Source organism: Geotrypetes seraphini, chromosome 12 (assembly GCF_902459505.1).
Source record: "Geotrypetes seraphini chromosome 12, aGeoSer1.1, whole genome shotgun sequence".
In the NCBI taxonomy this organism is placed as follows: Eukaryota; Metazoa; Chordata; class Amphibia; order Gymnophiona; family Dermophiidae; genus Geotrypetes; species Geotrypetes seraphini.
In genome coordinates this window covers 92,740,758-92,761,510 of record NC_047095.1, presented here as the reverse complement: position 1 = coordinate 92,761,510, position 20,753 = coordinate 92,740,758, and the positions used below count along the sequence as shown (strand labels likewise).

The 20,753-nt window shown below is 45.4% G+C and overlaps 2 protein-coding genes across 2 annotated transcripts in view; one reads left to right on the top strand and one right to left on the bottom strand.

Annotated features, from left to right (window-relative positions):
* The window catches only part of RGL1 (ral guanine nucleotide dissociation stimulator like 1), a 301,090-nt gene extending 296,469 nt beyond the window's left edge, over positions 1–4,621 (bottom strand). The window contains exons 1-2 of the mRNA XM_033916403.1: positions 4,100–4,621; positions 3,292–3,402 (exon numbers count right to left, since the gene is read on the bottom strand). Coding sequence (XP_033772294.1) covers positions 3,292–3,402; positions 4,100–4,144 — 156 coding nt within the window. The 5' untranslated portion in view covers positions 4,145–4,621. The remainder of the gene's footprint in view (positions 1–3,291; positions 3,403–4,099) is intronic.
* Positions 4,622–15,065: 10,444 nt separating this feature from the next.
* APOBEC4 (apolipoprotein B mRNA editing enzyme catalytic polypeptide like 4) overlaps positions 15,066–20,753 on the top strand; it is a 76,471-nt gene continuing 70,783 nt past the window's right edge. Inside the window, exon 1 of the mRNA XM_033915425.1 lies at positions 15,066–15,175. The gene's annotated coding sequence lies outside the window, so the exon portion shown is untranslated. The remainder of the gene's footprint in view (positions 15,176–20,753) is intronic.

Sequence of the window (20,753 nt, the reverse complement as noted above, 5' to 3'; positions counted from 1 at the left end):
CTCCCTGTTGTACACACCAGGCCAGGCCAGGTGTGTACAAGCGCCGGGCTCACAAGCCTTCCCCATTGACGTCAATTCTAGCATCAGAGAGGAAGTTCCAGGCCACCCAGGCAGCGATTGGCTGGCCCGGAACTTCCTCTCAAAATTGACGTTGGGAGGGGAAGTCTATGGGCCTGGTGCTTGTACGCACTAGGCCTGGAGTCAGGGAAGCAGGGCAAACAGAATGCAAAGGCAAGGCGAGTCTATAGCGGAGCCCAGGATAGGCTCCACGATCAACTTGCTTTGCCTTTGCAATCGACCTTTTGGGCATCCCTGGTTTGGATTATTCTTCCCCATGTGCATCATTCTGCACTTGTAAACAATAGATTTCATCTGCCATTTGGATACCCAATGTCATAGTGCTGCAAGATCCTCCTGCGGTTTATCACAATTCACTTGTGGTTTAACAACTCTGAATAATTTTCTTGAATGTGCAGATTTAATCACAGTACAATACAGTGTCTTATATACTGCAATTTCTGCAAGGAATCTATGTGGTTTACAATAAGTTTTTGAGATGCATTGTTATAAGGAGAGTTGGTTTTAGAAGGAAGGGGATGAAGGATAAGAAGGTGGCTATAAAGAGAATGGAAGATGGCAATTATCCTTCCCTGACCTTTTGTGTCAGTCATATCACCTCCCTCATTCCCACTTTCAGATAATTCATAAGTAGGTTATAAAGCATGAAGGACTTTGTGAAGCACTTTCTGGAAATCCAAATATCACGCACCACATCAATTGGCTCACCTTTATCCATATATGCCCTAAAAAGACTAAAATTACTACACACAGAAGGCTCCTTTAACAAAGCCGCAGTAAAGGTTTCTACTAGAGAATGACACGGGGATTAATTTTTCCCCATCCCCGCGGGAAATCATTTTCCCGTCCCATCCCAATGAGTTCTTTTCCTGCCCTGACCCATCCCTGCAAGCTCTGTCCTTATCTGCACAAGCCTCAAACACTTTAAAATCATAAGTGTTTGAGACTTGTGTAGTTAAATCAGAGCTTACAGGAATGGGGCAGAGATAGCGACAAAACCCACACGGACGGGGTAGAGAAATTGAGTTCCTGCGGGGACGGGGTACAAATTTGTTCCCGTGCCATTCTCTAGTTTCTACCACGGGCTGACGAGAATTCCTATGAGATTTCTACCTCTACCGCGGCTTTGTAAAAGAAGCCCATAGATAGTCAGGGTTTAATAGGACAAAGCCAGCCTTGATTTAGCCATTTTTTGCCTGCTGCATTTTTTGAAGGTGTGAATAAATGTGCATAAATAATCTCAAGGATAGGATGCAATGTCCTGTTATGGACTTGAAACTGCAAAAGACAGAATGGAATTGTGCAGATCAGAATGATGTGCACTAATAAAAGTGTCCTCCAACTCATCTGATAATATAAGAATCTTTATTCATCCAATAACACAATGATACATACAACGACTCAATGACATGTATCTTTTAGCAGCAGGACGCTCGTCACCTGATGTTAGCACTTGCTTCCTGAGAAATTCTATATGACAGCTCTTTTTGTTTGAAGTTTGGCAAAATCTATCTGAGCGGAAGCACATTCCAGATATTATCATTGGTGGCTCTTAAGACTCCTGAAGCAGGCCTGTTGGCCGAAACATGTACATGTCAAGTCACTGAGTCGTTGGATGTATCATTGCGCTATTGGATGAATAAAGATTCTTATATTATCAAATGAGTTGGAGGACACTTTCATTGGTGCACATCATTCTGATCTGGACAATTCCATTCTGTCTTTTGCATATTTGTATTTGTAGTTTTGCTTTCCCCTGTTTCGTTCCATGGACTTGAAACTACCAGTTAAAAGAAAACAGAGAGTAAGGCTAAATGGTTAATTTTCCCAGTGGAGAAATGTGAATAATGGAGTGTGCAGAGATTTGAACTGGGACTAGTCCTTTATAACAAGCTAAGAAATTATCTGGAAATGGAAGCAATAAGTAAGGTAGTCAAAACTGCAGATAACATAAAATTAATGAAAGTTAAATCACAAAACTGGGAGAATGGGTATCCATATAGCAGATTAAATTTAATTTAGACAGGTGCATCCAAACTATAGCTAGGCAATGCTAGGTTTCACACTAGAATTCACGGCCCAGGGAAAAGATCATCGTGGACAATGTATTAAAATCTTCTGCTCAATGTGTGACAGCCCCCCCCCCCCCCAAAAAAAAAAAAAGCAAAGAGAATGCTTTGAATTATAGGAAAGGAGTACAGAATAAAACAGTTCTGGTTTCTGTTTATCAGAAAAGATATAAAGGCCTGTTTTACAAAGCCACGGTAGCAATTCCTGGGGATTCCCTACTGTGGCTTTGTAAAAAGAGCCCATAGTGAAATTAGAAAAGGTACAAAGAAGAGAGATCAAAATGGTAAAGGGGATAGAATAATTCCTCCTCATAGAAAGGCTAGAGAGGACTGAGGGAAGATTGATAGTGATCCATAAAATTATAAGTGGAAGGGATAAGAGTAAATCAGCTGTTTAAAAGATTCTAAAGGACAGCCATGAAATTAATAAACAGTACATTTTAAACAAATTGCAGAAATATTTTTTCACTGAACACATATTAACTCTGGAATCTGTTGCCAAAGGATAGTAAAAGCTATGAGCATAACTGGATTTAAAAAAAAATGTGTGACCAAGCTTCTGGGTTAGCAGTATAGAATCTATCTAACCTCTGAGATCCTGACAGGCATTTGTGACTTGCATTAGCCTCTGATGGATTTTTGGTCTGACCCAATATGACACTTTTTGAACATTATATCCAAGCGCACTTGAAAATTTGTTAAATCCTTTTACTGTATTGCTTTTTCATAGGTAGTGCTGATACAGGTGGAGATGAAAACTGATGCTATTTATATCAACCACTTTCAAGCAACTGTTTCTACAAAGGATCTGCATGCAATCTGAGTCAGAAACCATTAGTATTATTATGGATAGAAGAAACTCGAAATGAGCTAGATATTCTGGTTACAGTTTTACCTACTTGGAAATTCTGCACTGCAATCTGACTGAACTCCTTCCCAGGGCACAGCAGTTAAGTGTGTTTGTTTAAATATGTAACTTTTTAAACGGAGAGTTTCAGGGAAAACTCTTACTCAGCAAGTTCATCTGGAAGTAACTGGGCTGCGGTTGAAACTACTTTGGTTTTGCAGCTGACTTTCTCTTCGGATGACAGACAGTCCACCTACGTCTCTCTCGACTCAGTGGGAGCAGGGAAAGTGTACTCACCCCGAGCCATCTCGCTCCTTTATTGGCAGCCTGTTGGATCTGCACTCTCTTGAGAGTGACATTGTAAATGGCTCCTTCCTCTACCTCTTCACCCCAGTCCTGACTCGAGCTCTGCCAAGGAAGGGAGAGAAGGGGGGAGGGGATGAAATGATGCTTGGTGCAAGTTACATATACACACTTCTAGCACAGCTGGCTATTTCACAATATGGATCCATTCAAACAATCTGAGAAGTGCAAGAATGAAGAGGGGGGGACTGGATTTGTCTTGGCCAGATGCCTTGGGGTATCCGTCGGGATAACTCGCCTATCCCTTTACTGACTTTTCCTCTAGGCTTGCAAATATTTTGCATATTTGTCAGAGTGGGATATTGTGTTTCAGTCATGAATAACAACAGCGAATATTTAATGCTTTTAGTCTTCATTGTACAATATTATTAAAAAAATCAAAGTTTCAAATCATAAAAGCTTTTCGCTCTATATATTATATTAAAAAAAAAAAAAAATCATGCAAGATGCCCAGGGAAAGGAAACCGCCCGAAAATGTACCATTCGGTATTATACTGCAAGGATTTCATTTTGCAAATTCTTGCGCAGACCAGCAGCAAAAGGACTGACCCCCGTTTGCCTCCGAAGTTTTCAGCTGTCAAGCCTCGGGCGGGAGACAAAGGATGACCTTTTAATGCAACGAATTGGCAAAGCCCCGCGGGACGGCCGAACCAGACGGAACGAAAACTTCGCAGCCGAAAGCGTTCGGGGGGGGGGGGGGGAGGCACCGATCTGACGGCCGCCGGCTCCCGGAGCGACTTACCATTTTAGCTTTCCATGGTAATCTCATCCTCCGTTTCCTCTTCATTACGTGAACGCTCGGGGCTGGGCAGCGCCGGGGTTTGGAACTCCCTCCTCGCCCCCGTTCATTTTAGCGCAGACAATGCTCCGAGCGCGAGAGACTACAAAGCAGCAGCGCAGCCCCGCGGCTCCTCCCCGTCCTCTGATGCAAGGCTTTCCTGTTTGTGCCGCTCCATGGAGGCTCTTCCCTGTCCAAGTCCTCGGAAAACATCACCCTCTGCTCTCGAGCCCGAAGACAAGGGGGGGGGAAGTGGGGGGGAGACACTTCCGGCTATTAAAACAGCCCGACCCGACCCCTTAGCTCGCTAGTTTTCTGGTCGACACAAAGTGTCCAGATAGGAATGCTGCTTTTTTATTAAATTTTTACTTCTTCAGCAAAAAGAAATAGATAAAGGAAGGGGAGTGGGGATGACTTTCCCAAAAACTTCTGTTGTCTGCAGAGATGAATGAGTGAAAACTCAGGGACTCTCGAGTGAGGGGAGGAAAAAAAGAGATGCTCTTGGCCACGGTTTAGTTTTAGACTGGAAACCCCGTGACTCTCAAGGGACACCAAACTCCTTTATAAGGATTTGGTATGGTCTTCCCCGGACCGCAAATAAAAATTGGCCATTTGATCAAGATTCTCCTCTAAAATTCAGCTTCTTCCCTCCCCCTCCCCCTCCCCCATTTATGCTTAGCTAGGACTTATGCTTCCTAGTTCGTGTACTTTTAAGTGCTGACTAGGAGAGAGCGGTTTCAAGTGACCTTTCCTTTACCGCCTAGGAATGGCCGAACAATAAGAACGTCATAAAAGCTATGCTCAGTCAGACCAAGGTCCATCCTGTCTCCAACCATGGCCAGCCTGGGTTACAATGTTCGACAGCTCCCAAAATTGTTCATTCCAGGGATGAGCAAATGGTTAATCTGTTCAGTTGCTCTTTCCAAGACCATTGGCTCGGTTTCCTGGGTTGCCCCTACCACCTGCTCTTGTATCTGTCCCAAATATGTTTGAATTATGTTGCCATGTGTTCTCTGGCATCCTCTTTACTTACAGATTAAGTTGCAGGGAGAGATTTATCCTATCAGATTTATAAAGAACTAGAGGTTTTGAAACTCTATTAAAGGAAAGTTACTTGCCTTTATGACTGAATAGAATAATTCTGTCTACTTCTTAGTTTGAACCCAAAACTGTTCTAAAATTAGGTTTTACTTTTGAAAATATAAAAGCACTGCCTACAGTCTATTCCAGGACTACTCAATTCTGGTCCTCAAGCTCTACAGGCAAGCCATGTTTTCAGGATAACCATAATGAGAGAGATTTGCATACACTACTTCAGGGGTGTCAAAGTCCCTCCTCGAGGGCCGCAATCCAGTCGGGTTTTCAGGATTTCCCCAATGAATATGCATGAGATCTATTTGCATGCACTGCTTTCATTGTTTGCTAATAGATCTCATGCATATTCATTGAGGAAATCCTGAAAACCCACTGGATTGCGGCCCTCGAGGAGGGACTTTGACACCCCTGCACTACTTCCTTGGTATGTAAATCTCTCATTGTGGATATCCTGAAAATCTGGCCTGCATGTGAATCTCAAGGACTGGAACTAAGTAGCCCTGGTCTAGTCCCTTAAGAGTGCAAATTGCTTTACACTAGGGCAGTGGTTCCCAACCCTTTCCTGGAGGACCACCAGGCCAGTTGGGTTTTCAGGATAGCCCTAATGAATATGCATGAGATCAGCATATAATGGAGGTGACAGGCATGCAAATTTGCACCATGCATATTCATTAGAGCTATCCTGAAAACCCAACTGGCCTGGTGGTCCTCCAGGACAGGGTTGGGAACCACTGCACTAGGGCAGGGGTGTCAAAGTCCCTCCTCAAGGGCTGCAATCCAGTCGGGTTTTCAGGATTTCCCCAATGAATATGCATGAGATCTATTAGCATACAATGAAAGCAGTGCATGCAAATAGATCTCATGCATATTCATTGGGGAAATCCTGGAAACCCAACTGGATTGCTGCCCTCAAGAAGGGACTTTGACACCCCTGCACCAGGGATAGGCATTTCTGGTCCTCAAGAGCCAGAGACAGGTCAGGTTTTCAGGATCTCCAAAATGAATATGTATGAGATGGATTTGCATGCACTGCCTCCTTGAGATACAAATCTATCTCATGCATATTTATTGTGGATATCCTGAAAACCTGACCTTGCTCCGGCTCTCGAGGACCGGAATTGCCTACCCCTGCTTTACACTGATGAATTCAGTTACCTTGCCTGCATGAAACTGCACAGATACACACACCGTTTCATCATATCACTTAGACAACATTTACATCCATCCAGGTAGTCTGTGACCTTCACTTTTCATTTTGGCCAACCAGAGAATATGATAATCAGATGACACATCAAAAGTTACAACCAAGCGATGTGCTGCCAGCAGTAATAATGCATGTACAACATAGAACAACACCATGCAAAGATAACCTGCACTTTCACTACAATTAATTATCTGGAGCTTTGAAATACATAAACAATACACAGTGCCTATCATACATACTGTAGCTGTTGCCCCATTATTGTACTCAGATCCCAGAGACATGGTTCAGTGATTCCCATAGATGGGACGCAAACATACCGGGCTATAATCTTTTTAGGAAGGATAGAAATGGTTGATAAGGTGGAGGAGTAGCTCTCTATGAGCTAGATTCACTAACCTGCCCAATCGTGACATCCATGTCCGATCCGGGCAGGTCCGATGGATTCACAAACTGTTAATATTCTAATGGGGGCAATCGGAGGAACGCCCCATCTGCCGACAAGGATCGCTAATGTGCGATCTCGACGCATGCACAGACCATCTGTAGATGGTCTGCGCATACATCTAAGACCCGTCTGAGCTGCGACTTTTTTTTTTTTTTTAACTTTTACTTTATTTTTAGTAGCCCAGCAAGCCTGTGGTTTTAACCAGCTTTAAACCCACGGGTTAAAACCACGGGCTCGCAGTGCGGGGAAGGGCAGGAGAGATTCAGGGCGGCAGGCAGGAGAGATTTGGGAAAGAGCAGGGTGGCAATTCGGGAGAGAGCAGGGTGGTGATTTGGGGCAGCAGGCAGGAGAGATTCAGGGCAGAGCAGGCAGGACAGATTGGGGCAGAGCATTGGGGTGGCATGCAGGAGAGATTCGGGGCAGCAGAGAGCAGAGCAGCAATGGAGCTGGAGAGTCGGAAAGGACGTTTGCGACTGGTCCCCAGCAGTCGCTTCTTAGGTTGATCGGCCAGCCCTGTCGGATCGTGAAATTTGTTTTGTGAATCACGTCCGTGCCTACTTTGCATGCCATTCCCCTCATTTGCATGCACGGATGGGAATCGGATCGGCAGAGAGGTAAGTGAATCGGGCTGGAGTAAAATCAGGTCGCATATAGATCAGTACACGATCGGTTTGCTTAGTGAATCCAGCCCTAAGTAAAGACTGAAATGCAGGGGGCCTGAGGAAAGGCAGAAGCAATATGGATCACTTTGTAAAGAGAAGATGGAACTTCTATCTATGTGGCTGTTGTCTACAGACCTCCGACTCAAGCGCAGCAACTTGATAAAGATCATGTTGCAGATATCCATAAGTTGGGAATGAAAAAAGAGGTGCTTTATTGGAAAGTTCTGTCTGCGGAATCGTAAAGAAGTAGAGCGTGGATGCCCTTCAAAGGGCTCTTCTCAGACAAATGGTGATGGAATCGATGAGGGAAAAAGTGATACTGGATCTGGTTCTTACAAATGGGAAAGTGTCTCTAATATCTGAATGGGTGCTCACTTGGCGGTAGTGGTCATCAAATGGTTTGGTTTACTATAACAACTAAAGTAGAGGGCAGCCACACAAAACTCAAGGTCCTGAAGAAAGAGCTAATAGGATGGGAGGATATAAAAGAAGTTCCCTTTGTTGTCTCGTGAGACCACAGGAACTCACAGCATGGGTGCACAGCAAGGCTCTGCATGGGGCAGGAGTGTAGGAAGATTGCTCCTGCCCCGCGTCACCGCTAGACCACAAGGTAAGGTCTGTGCATGAAGTTGCCACCAGAGTTGCATCCACGGCTGAGGGCTGTGCTCCTGGGGCAGCTGCTCACCTCCAATCGCCTCCTTCTCCTCGCCCCGATCCAAGTCCCGGGGCCAATTTCGGCCAATGCGGGCTGCCTCCGAGCAATTCTCTAGGGTGGGGGCCCAGTCAAAAAAAATCACAAATAGTTGAAACTGCGATCACTGAAACCACGAATAGGGAGGAGAAGTGTACAAGAAGAGACTAGAAGACCTCAAAATGTATACTTTGGAGGAGAGAAGGGATGGGGGTGATAAGATACAGACAGAGTGGCGTAGTAAGGGGAGTGCTAGGGGGTGTATTTTGCCCCAGATGCAGTCTTCCTCAGAGAGCTGGTACAGTGTAGTTACTTACCTGTAACGTAGGTTCTCCGTGGACAGCAGGATAGTCAGCCACATATGGGTGTTGTCCCAACACCTCCCAATTTGCGGATAAGCTCTCCAATAGCTCAGAGAGATTTTTTTTTTTTTCTCTGAGCACGTGCAGTGCCCGGGCCCCACTGGGCATACCCGAGCCCTACCCATTTCCCCCTGCTTCCCCCTAATCCCCAGTCTTTAGTTTCCGCCCGTTCCCATCGGTCGGATTTTTCTACAGCTCTCCATTACAACTTTTCTACTCATGAAGATGCCTGAATCATCTAAAGAAACAACTGGGATGCAGGAGGAGGATGAACACACTGGATCCTCATGAATTGTGCGCCCACTGATTGGATCCGGTGCTCGAGGTTTCCGTGTGGCTTGCATTGTGCGCACATGTCACCAAGTGCACGCAAGCTAAGGAAGAGGGCACTGAGAGACTTCATGAAGAGAAGTGAGGCCCGAGAATCTTCCTCCAGCAGCCATCCTCATCGGAGCGTAGCAGCGGGGGATCCACAGACGAATCCGGTGAGGAGCCTCCAGGACATCCTGGCTCAGTCAACCCCCCCGACTGCAACTTGCCCGATTGAGAAATCTCTCCCGGATGTCCTGCATGCTGTCGCTAGCCGCCAGCCCCTGCAGGAAGCCGATAGGAGTCTCACCAGACCAAGAGATCTCTCCAGGAGTTCCTGCATGTTGCTGCTTACAGCCAGGCATGAAGAGAAGTGAGGCCCGAGAATCTTCCTCCAGCAGCCATCCTCATCAGAATGCAGCAGCGGGGGATCCACAAGCTACAGTGGCAAGGAGCCTCCAGGATGCCCTGGCTCAGCTAATCCCCCCGCCTGCACTTGGCCCAGTAGAGAAATATCTCCCGGAGTCCCTGCATGTTGCCGCTTAGAACCAGCCTCTGCAGGGCAGCCGATAGGAGTCTCGCCAGACCGAGAGATCTCTCCAGGAATCCCTGCATGTTGCCACCTACAGCCATCCTCTGCAGGGCAGCCGTTAGGAGTCTTGCATGCTGCTGCGTAAATCCACAGCCTCTGCAAGCAACAGATCGGGGCTTTCACCCTCCAGACGGCATGCTGCCGCTTACAGCCAGCCTCTGCAGGGAGCCGATTGGGGTTCAAAGGTAAGTCCTATCTGCTTGTTTTTGGGAAAACCTCTGATAATCTGTTGCAGCCCCGAGGGCTCTGCCCCACCCTCCTCCCAATCTGAATTTAAGGAGAAAGAATCTCCCATGCTTCTTTCCCTTGGAGGGGACCTGCAGACCTCTCCCCCCAGTAGGAGACATGCTGCCCCAGAGTTCAGCTTATAAAGGACATGCTGAAAAAAAAAACCAACAACTCGATGTTTCTTTCCCTCTTGGGGTCCTGCAGAGTCTACAATTCACACCTTTCCCACCCTGCCCCCCTCCCCCTCTCATGTTGGGAACAAGGAGTCTGCCTTTCTCAGCAGGGTGCTGATATCTTCAGAGATGCGGCATGTCAGACCATGCCTCTCCAAAGGTGGGGGTTTGAAACTCCTCAGTCTAAAAAGCTGTTTGCTCTTCATAAAACCTAGGCAGAGTGCTTTTCCAGCTAGCATGAGGGACTCTGTACTATTCATGATTTCTATAGCACTGAAAGGCATATGCAGCGCTGTACAGTTTAATATACAATAGGCAGTACAGCAGCAGAAGCCCACTCAAGAGGCATTATCACTCCTCTTTCTCTGCCTCCAGGCACAGTGGGAAACGCAGCCAGTAGCACTGGCACAGATGAAGGGGTGCATCCTGCCCCTTCTCTGCAGGCTCTCCCCCCCTCTCAAGAAGGACAGAGAAGGGTGGTGGGGTACATGGAGCCACCCAACCAGTCAAGTGGAGCAGCACATGAACCTGCGAACCACCAGGGGTGGGACCAGCAGCCACAGTTAATCCTCCTGCTGACCCACTCCTCTCTCAGCGGGCTACATTCCCCACTATGTCCCCCTTTAGAGGGAGCCACGCACAACAACATGGCGCGGTTCAGCGGCATGCCATGCACCCAAGCAACGGAGGAACAAGCTACACACCAGCCTCCAGCCACGCCCCGAGTCACCACCCACAAAAATAAATAAATATTTACTAAAAAAAAAAAAATAAAAACCCCACAAACGAGGACTCACCCCAAGTCCCTCCAGAAACTCACAGCCTTTCTCAAGATCCACGTGGGTGGACAACAAGTAGCCAAGACAGAGTACTACAAGGCCTGAACTACCAGTACCAGTACTTCACGCAGGCAGTGGCGATTCCAGTCCACAAGAACCTCCTGGACTGCAGAGACAAGATTTGACTGACTCCCTCCTCAGGGCAACCAACATCAAGGAGACTGGGATTGAAGTACCAGATCTTTCCAGCCCAGGGATTCGACAACCCGCAGCAGCCATACATGGACATTGCGGTAGCTTAAGAGAAACAGGGCAGCAGGGGGAAATGGGTAGGGCTCGGGCATGCCCAGTGGGGCCCGGGCACTGCACGTGCTCAGAGAAAAAAAAAAAAAAAAAATCTCTCTGAGCTATTGGAGAGCTTATCCGCAAATTGGGAGGTGTTGGGACAACACCCATATGTGGCTGACTCATCCTGCTTGTCCTAGGAGAACTCTCCTCCTCTCAGCCCCCTCCCACACACCCACACTCCTTCCCCTTACCTTTTTAACCTTTTAAACTTTAACAAGCAGCAAAGAACTTGCTGCCTGGGAAGAAGTGACATCAGAGAGAGCTCTGAAGCCGACACAGGCGACAAGTTCTTCGCTGCCTGCGCCAAAGTTAAAAAGGTACGGGAAAGGGGCGTGGATGCGCAGGCATGGCGGGGGGGTGAGGAAAAGGGCAGGTGAGGGGCTCCACCACCCTGGGCACTGGTCACTCTCGCTACTCCACTGTATAGACATTTAGGGATCCTTTTATCAAGCCACGCTAGCGGGCTTAGCGCGTCAGACATTTCATCACGTGCTAACCCCCGCAGCCGGCTAAAAAACTAATGCCTGCTCAATGCAGGTGTTAGCGGCTAGTGCGGCAGGCGGTTTACGCGCGTTAATCCCCTACCGCAGCTTGATAAAAGGACCCCTTAAATATTTGAAAGGTATTAATATAGAACCAAGGGGTTAAATTGCCTGCCGCGCTAGCCACTAACGCCTGCATTGAGCAGGCGTTAGTTTTTTAGCCAGCCGCGGGGGTTAGCACGTGATGAAATGTCCGACGCGTTAACCCCAGTAGCGCTACTTGATAAAAGGACCCCCAAATCTTTTGCAAAGTAGGGAAATTGGTAAAACTACAGGACATAAATTGAGGTTGAGGGGTGGTAGATTTAAGAGTAATGTTAGGAAATTCTTTTTCACGGGAGGGTGGTGGATGCCTGGAATGCCCTCCCGAGGGAGGTGGTGGAGAGAAAAATAGTGACAGAATTCAAAAAAGCACGGGATGAACAGAGAGGATCTCTAATTGGAATATGAATGGGCAGACTTTCACATTGTGAATCCCACAAATGAGATGGTGTGGATAGGCTGGAGTAAACTTCCATGGCAACTCCAGTAGTTGGAACCTAAGCACAGTACCGAGTGGACTTCTAAGGTCAATGGCCCAGAAATAACAAAGAAAAAAAAAAGACATTTTAATTTAATCAGGGAATTGTAAAGCATGCAATTATAGGGCAGAATGGATGGACCATTCAGGTCTTTTTCTGCTGTCATTTGTTACTACAACCCCTAGAGTTCTACCTTTTCATTGATGCCACTGCTCTTGGCCTTCCTGTACCATCAACCACAGCCTTCCAAGAAGGCCGCATAAATCTAACGAGAGCATGGACTTGCCAAAAGGTGCAGGATGAGGACGTTTTTTTTCCAGCTTGCCCAGCTCATGATCCCAAATTCAGAGTTTGCAACCGCATTTGGGGCTCTGACCCATGCTGTGGGAAGTTTGACTTAGATTCTGCTGCTTTCTCAGTGTAACCACATTCTTCAAGTACAAAGATACCTCAAGGCTGAACCACAAGGGAAGATGTATAAGTGGTCACAGTAACATAGTAACATAGTAGATGACGGCAGATAAAGACCCAAATGGTCCATTCAGTCTGCACAACCTGATTCAATTTAAATTTTTAAATTTTTTCTTCTTAGCTATTTCTGGGCAAGAATCCAAAGCTCTACCTGGGACTGTGCTTAGGTCCTTGGGTACGGCACCTTCTCTCTTTCCAAAATTTGGCATCCTAGACCTAGCATTTCTGAATGGCTGAAAAAGGGAGTTGTAGCTCCCTAAAACTAGTCAAATAAATTATAATAATAAATAAATACTATCATGCTATCAGATAATAATCAAAGTGATTTGCAATAAAAATAATAAAATATATATATTTTTATTTTGTTTAATTTTCTATACCATTCTCCCAGGAGAGCTCAGAACGGTTTACATGAGTTTATTCGGGTACTCAAGCATTTTTTCCTATCCGTCCCAGTGGGCTCACAATCTACCTAATGTACCTGGGGCAATGGGGGGGATTAAGTGACTTGCCCAGGGTCACAAGGAACAGCATGGGCTTGAACCCACAACCCCAGGGTGCTGAGGCTATAGCTTTAACCACTGTGCCACACTCTCCCCTTATATAAAGAAAAACTAAAAAGATTTTTTAAAAATACAAAACATTAAATCAAGATTATATCTAATTAATGCTGGGTTTTACTAAGCCATGGTAGAAATTTCTGACACTCATAGAGTTCCTATGAACGCTGAAGCAGTTACCTCACCGGACTGTGGTAGAAGCCTCTACTGCGGCTTAACAAAAGGAGCCCTAAGTTACAGTAGTCCAATAAGAAGATATCACTTTATATTCTTTTTGTATGTTTCTTGGGGGGTTGATATTCAAAAAGGTTCAACCAAGTTAAACACCCCTGCTTGCCCTGGATCGGTGACATGGAATGCTGCTACTCTTTGGGGTTTTCCAAGTATTTGTGACTTGGATTGGCCTCTGTGAAGACGGGATACTGGGCTAGATGGACCTTATGTCCTTATGCTACTTCTCAACAAACTGAGTAGTTTATTGTAACACAAATGGAAGAAACATAACATAAAAAAAAAAAATATATATATATATAGCCAGCACAGAAACAGCAAAAATTCATATGTAGCCCAGTTTTATTAGGCTCAATACAAATACCTCTCATCTACAATTAACCCCACCCCCTTATACACAACCGCGCTAGCACTTTTAGCACTGATCATGGCAGTAAAAGCTCCAATGCTTATAGACTTCCTATGAGTGTCAGTGCTGTTACTGCCGTGGGTGGCGGAGAGTGTGGCACAGTGGTTAAAGTTACAGCCTCAGTAGCCTGAGATTATGGGTTCAAACCCACACTGCTCCTTGTGACCCTGGGCAAGTCACTTAATCCCCCTTTTGCCCCAGGTACATTAGTGAGATTTTGAGCCCGCCAGGACAGACAGGGAAAATGCTTGAGTACCTGAATAAATTCATGTAAACCATTCTGAGCTCCCCTGAGAGAATAGTATAGAAAAATTGAATAAAAATAAAAACCAGGCTACAGTTTTGTAAAAAAAAAAAGGGGGGGGGGGTTAATGAGCAAAAGATAAGACATGTGGAGGGGCATAATCAAAAGATACATCTAAGTCTGTTTTGGGTTTAAGGGCTAGATTCACTAAGCAAACCAATCGTGTACTGATCAGTTTGCGACCCCTTTGTGACCTGATTTCCCTCCAACCCGATTCCCTAACCTCTCCTGCGATCTGCTTCCGATCCGCGCATGCAAATGAGGGGAACGGCATGCAAAGTAGTCAGGGACACGATTCACCAAAGAAATTTTTGAAACCGACTGGGCTGGCTGGTCAAACAAGAAGCAACTGCTGGGGACCAGTCGCAAACGTCCTTTCCCACTGTCCTCGGCCTGAAATCCCAGCTCTCTGCCCCTTCCATTGCAAAAAGCCAGCAGACAACGCTAAAGCACAGTGGTCTTCAGCTTGGGCAGATGTCTTTAAAACGGAAGCATATTTCTAAAATTGACTAACTGAGGGAGGGAAAAAAAAGTATTTTCTGACTCAAAAGTGCAGTGCAGCGTCATGCAAGCTGTCTTAAGAAGCAGCCGGATTTTTCGGATCTGGCCCAGTATGCTTGCTGAAAATATATCATGCATGGCATGTTAATAATCAGAAGGGGTCCTCAGTGGTCACTGCAGCAGCAAGGTAATGGCAGCACATTAGTTGCGTCCAAAGCAGCGCCAGTGGAAGCAAGATCGGAGACCACTATGATAATGCAGATGCCACCCCGACTTTCCTGCTCTCTGCCGCCCTTCCCCATAGTGTGAGCCCCGTGGTTTTAAAGCGGGGCTGCACTTTGGGAAGGGCGGCAGAGAGCAGGAGTTTGGGCGGCAAGAGCAGGGCTTGGCTGGAAGGGGAGAGCAGGAGAGTCGGGGCGTGTAAAAAAAATATGGACACAAAACGCATGCACAGACCATCTGCAGGGAAAGCAGATGGTCTGTGCATGCGTCAGGATACTAGCGATCAGCGGGCAGAGGGAGGCGTTCCTCTGATCATCCTCATTTGAATTTTGTCCTGTTGTGAATTGGTCGGGCCTACTGGAATCGCATGCAGGTCACCCACGGAAGTCAGGTTAGTGAATCTAGCCCTAAGTCGCTAGTCACTCAAAGTTGGACATGGAAAAAGTCCATTTAAAAAAAATACGCCCAAAATATTTTTTTCCCAAAAATTGTCTAACTATACATCCAGCCGTATGATCGTCCAGACCTCTGTCATCTATCTTTATACCCCATTTTCAACCAAAAATTCATCCAAGTCAAAAACGCCTAGAAAAAGATCTTTTGGACGTGGGTGGGGTCAGCAAAGTGATGGACTGGACACCCAAACATTGCACCAGAGTAGTGGGGTACCTTACATGGCACTGCTATGAACTTCACAAAAAGGGTGCCACATACACATCTCACCACAACCTTATAGGTCATGGTGAGACCCCCAAAACACCCCCAGAACCTACTAGACCCACCTGTTCACCACCCCAATAGCCCTTATGGCTGCAGGTGCCACTTATATGGCAGTACATAAGGGTTTGGGGGGTGCACATATTTCACCATGCATGAAGTTAGAGTGGCTTATGGGCCTGGATTCTCCTCTCCATGGTTCACTAGCCCACCCACCCAGACCACTTAAGCCACACCTGTGCAGCTCTACTAGGCTTTCATATGCCAGGCTGCCAGGTGCTGATGTTCTGGAGGCAAATATGTGATGTTTTTATTATGAATTTTATGGCCGGGGGGGGGGGGGAGTGTCAGTGATCACTGGGGGAGTGTGTAGGGATCTGTACTTTGTCCCTGCAGTGGTTATCTGGTCACTTTAGATACCTTCTTTGTGACTTAGACCTGGTTTTAGATGGCCTAAGTCACAACATCCAAGTTGGCAGTGTTGTTAAACTTTCAGTTATACATGCAGTATGACTAAGTCTAGGACAGCCCATGTCCCGCCCAAATCCCACCCTCACCACTCCTCCTAAAACGTCTCTTTTAGCTATGGGTGTACTGCAGCACTGTGAAGGCCTAAGTCGTTTTTAGATACGTCTAAAACCCAGTTCGATTATCTGCACTTGGACAACTGTAATGCTGATCAATAAGACAAGTTTTTAGAGATTTGCAAATAAAAATGAATTATCTGCTGTAATTTGTGCAGCACACTGCTCCACAGGAATGGCCCTTTATTGAAATAACAAAGGCAGAGCTATAAAAAGCCTCTCTGTGTGGACTGCAGGAGATGGCTGGCTATATGCTCTGCCAGTCTTTTTGCTAAACAGTAAAGAATTATTTTATAAATAGCCTAAAACACCAGGCAAATGTTCCAAGTTTGTTACTTATCTACTGCCTATCAATTGTCTAAGTGGTTTTTACATTAAGGTACTTGAGCATGTTTCCCTATCTGTCCTGGCGGGCTCACAATCTACCTAATGTACCTGGGGCAATGGAAGATTAAGTGACTCGCTAGGCTTGAACCCACAACCTCAGGGTGCTCTGACCACTAGGCCCCTCCCATCAAGGGGTGGCTCCCCTCCCATGTCTAGCATCATCCCCTCCCCCCCAAAGGTGTCCAGCATCTCTCCTTCTTTACCTCCTCACCCTCTCCTTCCCTATTTCCCCTCCTTAATATGTTCCAATATCTCTTTTCTTCTCTCTCACCTCAAAGTGTCCAGCACTTCCTCCCCTCCTAGTGTTCAGTATGTTGTTCCCTCCCTTCCTAAATGGCACTGGTGAGGCAGTCAGAATATGTAAAAAAGACTCATTGCCATCAGCTCAGGGCCTTGAGCATGTATGGACGGTCAAGCAATGAGTGATGAGTCATTTGTAGACTCACACTGTACACCCCAAATTGTGTCCCTCTAGTTGGACACCTAGTCCACTTTGTGGTCAGACTGGCGAAGCAGAAGTCTCAATTCAGTGAGTGTTGCTTTAGAACTCTAGTGAAGCTCCAACGCACAGCATTCTAATACATGCCATAAAAAATGCTTTTACTTCTGATGTTGTAAACTAAGAGGAGGGGAGGGCAAAATTTTTGTCAGCATTGAAAAGTGTTCATGGTCAGAAAAACACAGTGCATGCTGCCACAGTAATACACAGCCATTTGCTGCATAAAGTCTTCCTTGCTGTCAATTTGCAAATGGAGAATGGTTCACACACTGACAGGAAGAGAAATTTTAAAAACACAGATCTGCCAAACTCCACAATCCCTCCTCCCATAGTCTCCTACTCCTACCCCCACAAAATTTCCTTAGTGACCCACTGGCCCTTGGCATCCTGACACCTCTGATTTCTTCCCCCTGGACCCTCCACCTATCTCCCAAAATAGTCCCTAGTTGCCCAAATGGGCCTCTACAGACAACCCCTTGACCCCATGAAAATACTCCCAGCCTGTGGTGCCAAAATAGTGGCACTTGACCCATAGTGGCATACTAGAATGCACTGCTATCAAATAAGGCAATACTTCTAAAGTATTGACTTATTTGGTAGGCTGACCCCCTGGTAGTGTTACACTGCTAGGGGTCTGGTGCCACCAATTTGGAAGATGTTACCAGGTGAGGGGGCAGTAGACAGGGAAGTCCAGACAGATCCAATAATCAAAACTTAGTTACTATTCCATCAATATGTGAACTATTTTAGGAAACAACTAGCAAATCCATTTTCTCGGTCACAGCTCCTTCTCTGTGGAATGCCCTCCCATTGGATCTCCGTCTAGAAAACTCTCTAGAAAAATTCAAATCTAAACTCAAGACTTTTCTTTTTAAAGATGCAAATAATCTCTAATCCCAGCTCTTTCAATCATTCTCATGTAGCTCTTGGAAGTATTTTTGAAAAAACAAAAACGTTTTTTTTGAAGTGAGCCCTATCATAATGTATCTACCCTCCTTCCTCTGTCCTCCCTTTTATTTTTATCTCGATGTATTTACTAACTTACCTTTAATTCCTCCCTCTCGTTTCGTGTACGTTGGTCCATTCAAACTCCCTTTTTATTTATTTTCTATTTTATTTTTTTAACTCTAGATATGCTATATCTTTCATTTTATTTATTTTCTTTTAAATTTCATTTTATTCTAATCCATTTAGATACCTATTTGATAAATGGTATATCAAAAATAAAGAAACTTGAAACACTTGGACCATCAGGGAGTAATGTTGTGAGGTGAGCTCCTGTGTGGAGATCCGGGCACTCTGGATATTGCTGCTGGTGAATAAAACCTATTTTGGACTCAATTCTTCTGCTCTTTTGTCGGCCGCTAAAATTCCTTACTATATCAGAAGTACAATTAGAATAGAAAACTCAAGAGTAAACCAGTGGGTTGAATGGTAGGGCCATCGTCTTCTCAATTTCTCCCTCCAGGCCTCAGATAGGGCCTACTTAATGCACTGCATGAACTGTATGGAAATTACTGTGTACTAATGGCTAGTGCAGGACTACGCTAACAGTTGTCACCTACCTTCTCTTCTCATCTTTTAATCAAGGCTCTGTAAGTCCCTCAACATTAGCCAATAGCTGTTCAACTGCATTGCTCCTGCTACCTTCCACGCAAGAGAGCTGGAGACAGGTCACCAATCCAGTAAATTCCTGCAACAGGCAGGATGCTTGAACTATCTGCTATTCAGCGCCAACAAAGCCTGATTCTTTGCTTTTAACAAATCAGATTATTAAGCTCAGGGATAAAGATCCCATTAGTTCCCCCCTCCCCCCATGGAAATAGTTATGGATGTGTGATAGATTGCTAAATATGATCCCTGGGTCTCATACTTTCTTTCAGAACCTTTCAGGTATAAATGACACCATGACTGTCAAATTTTATTCCTTCAGATTATACCCAAGAAAAGTTTTGATTTATTATAATGGTTTTAATTATAGTTTATGGCTAGTTTTAATTGATATACTGCTCTTCCTTACAAATAATTCATAATTTGTGTTCAGTGTCCTCCTTCAACCTCAATACATTCATGAAGTCTTCGACAGTACTGAGCTGTTGGCTTAATGAATTCTGGGATTTCATTAATTAAGAGCTTAACTGTTTTGTGAGCTCAATATTGCTGGAGCTCCCTCCTGTTGAAAAATAAAGTACAGTACTCAGAAATCTCTCAAATTTCAGGCAGTTGAATTCAGACTCACCTCATAACTGGCTGCAAAGTTCTGATTGGAGAAGGTTTATGTATGGAAAGACACAAAAATATGGAGCATTTCATCCATTGGAAACTTTATAAACATTACTACCACTACTTATAATAATAATAATAATAACAGCTTATATACCGCAATACCGTGAAGTTCTATGCGGTTTACAAAAGATTAAGCAAAGGTAACAAATTGATTGACTTTAAGAGGGGAGGAAGAAAGAGAATTAATAGGACAGGAAATTTATTGTTGAGGAGAGAGAGATCAAAAGGACAAGTTAATCGCTATAGAGGGGAGAGAGAAGAGAGGATCAGTTGTCTAGATGCTTTAGGAACAAGTGAGTTTTTATCATTTATATAGCGCTGAAAAGAGTACACAGTGCTGTACATTTATAGACGGTCCCTGCTCAGAAGAGCTTACAACTAATTTAGACAGATAGACATGACATAAGAACATAAGCAATGCCTCCACTGGGTCAGACCTGAGGTCCATCGTGCCCAGCAATCCACTCACGCGGCGGCCCAACAGGTACAGGACCTGTGCAGTAATCCTCTATCTATACCCTTCTATCCCCTTTTCCAGCAGGAAATTGTCCAATCCTTTCTTGAACCCCAGTACCCCAGTACCCCAGTACCAGTACCCTATTACGCTCTCTGGAAGCGCATTCCCACCACACGTTGGGTAAAGAAGAACTTCCTAGCATTCGTTTTGAATCTGTCCCCTTTCAACTTTTCTGAATGCCCTCTTGTTCTTTTATTATTCAAAAGTTTGAAGAATCTGTCCTTCTCTACTCTCTCTATGCCCTTCATGATCTTGTAAGTCTCTATCATATCCCCTCTAAGTCTCCTGTTCTCCAGGGAAAAGAGACCCAGTTTCTCCAATCTCTCAGCGTATGAAAGGTTTTCCATCCCCTTTATCAGACGCGTTGCTCTCCTCTGAACCCTCTCGACCAATATTGGATGCAGTACTCCAGATGCGGACCCACCATCGCCCAATACAATGGCAGGATAACTTCTTTCGTTCTGGTTGTAATACCCTTCTTGATTATGCCTAGCATTCTGTTTGCCTTCTTAGTGGCTGCTGCGCACTGTGCCATCGGCTTCATTGTCATGTCCACCATTACCCCCAAGTCCCTTTCTTGGGTACTCTCATTTACTAACATCCCCCCCCCCCCCCATCGTATAGTTGTACTTCGGGTTTCTGTTTCCCACATGTAATACTTTACATTTCTCAACGGTGAACTTCATCTGCCATCTCATCGCCCATTCCCCTATCCGTTTGCTAATTCCTTCGAAGAAGTGCAATAAGATCGTTAGGCACGATCTCCCCTTGCAGAAACCATGTTGGCTGGTTATCAGAAGTTCGTTTCTTTCAAAATGTTCATCAAAGTTTTCTTTTATCAGTGCTACCTGCCTGTCTTTCTTTCTCTCTCCCCCTGCTCCCCCAAGCCATCGTGCCAATTTCTCCACTTCCCCGATTCTTTCTCTACCCCCCCCCCCCAAAAGCCACCATGCCAAGTTCTCCCTACTGCTTCCCCGAA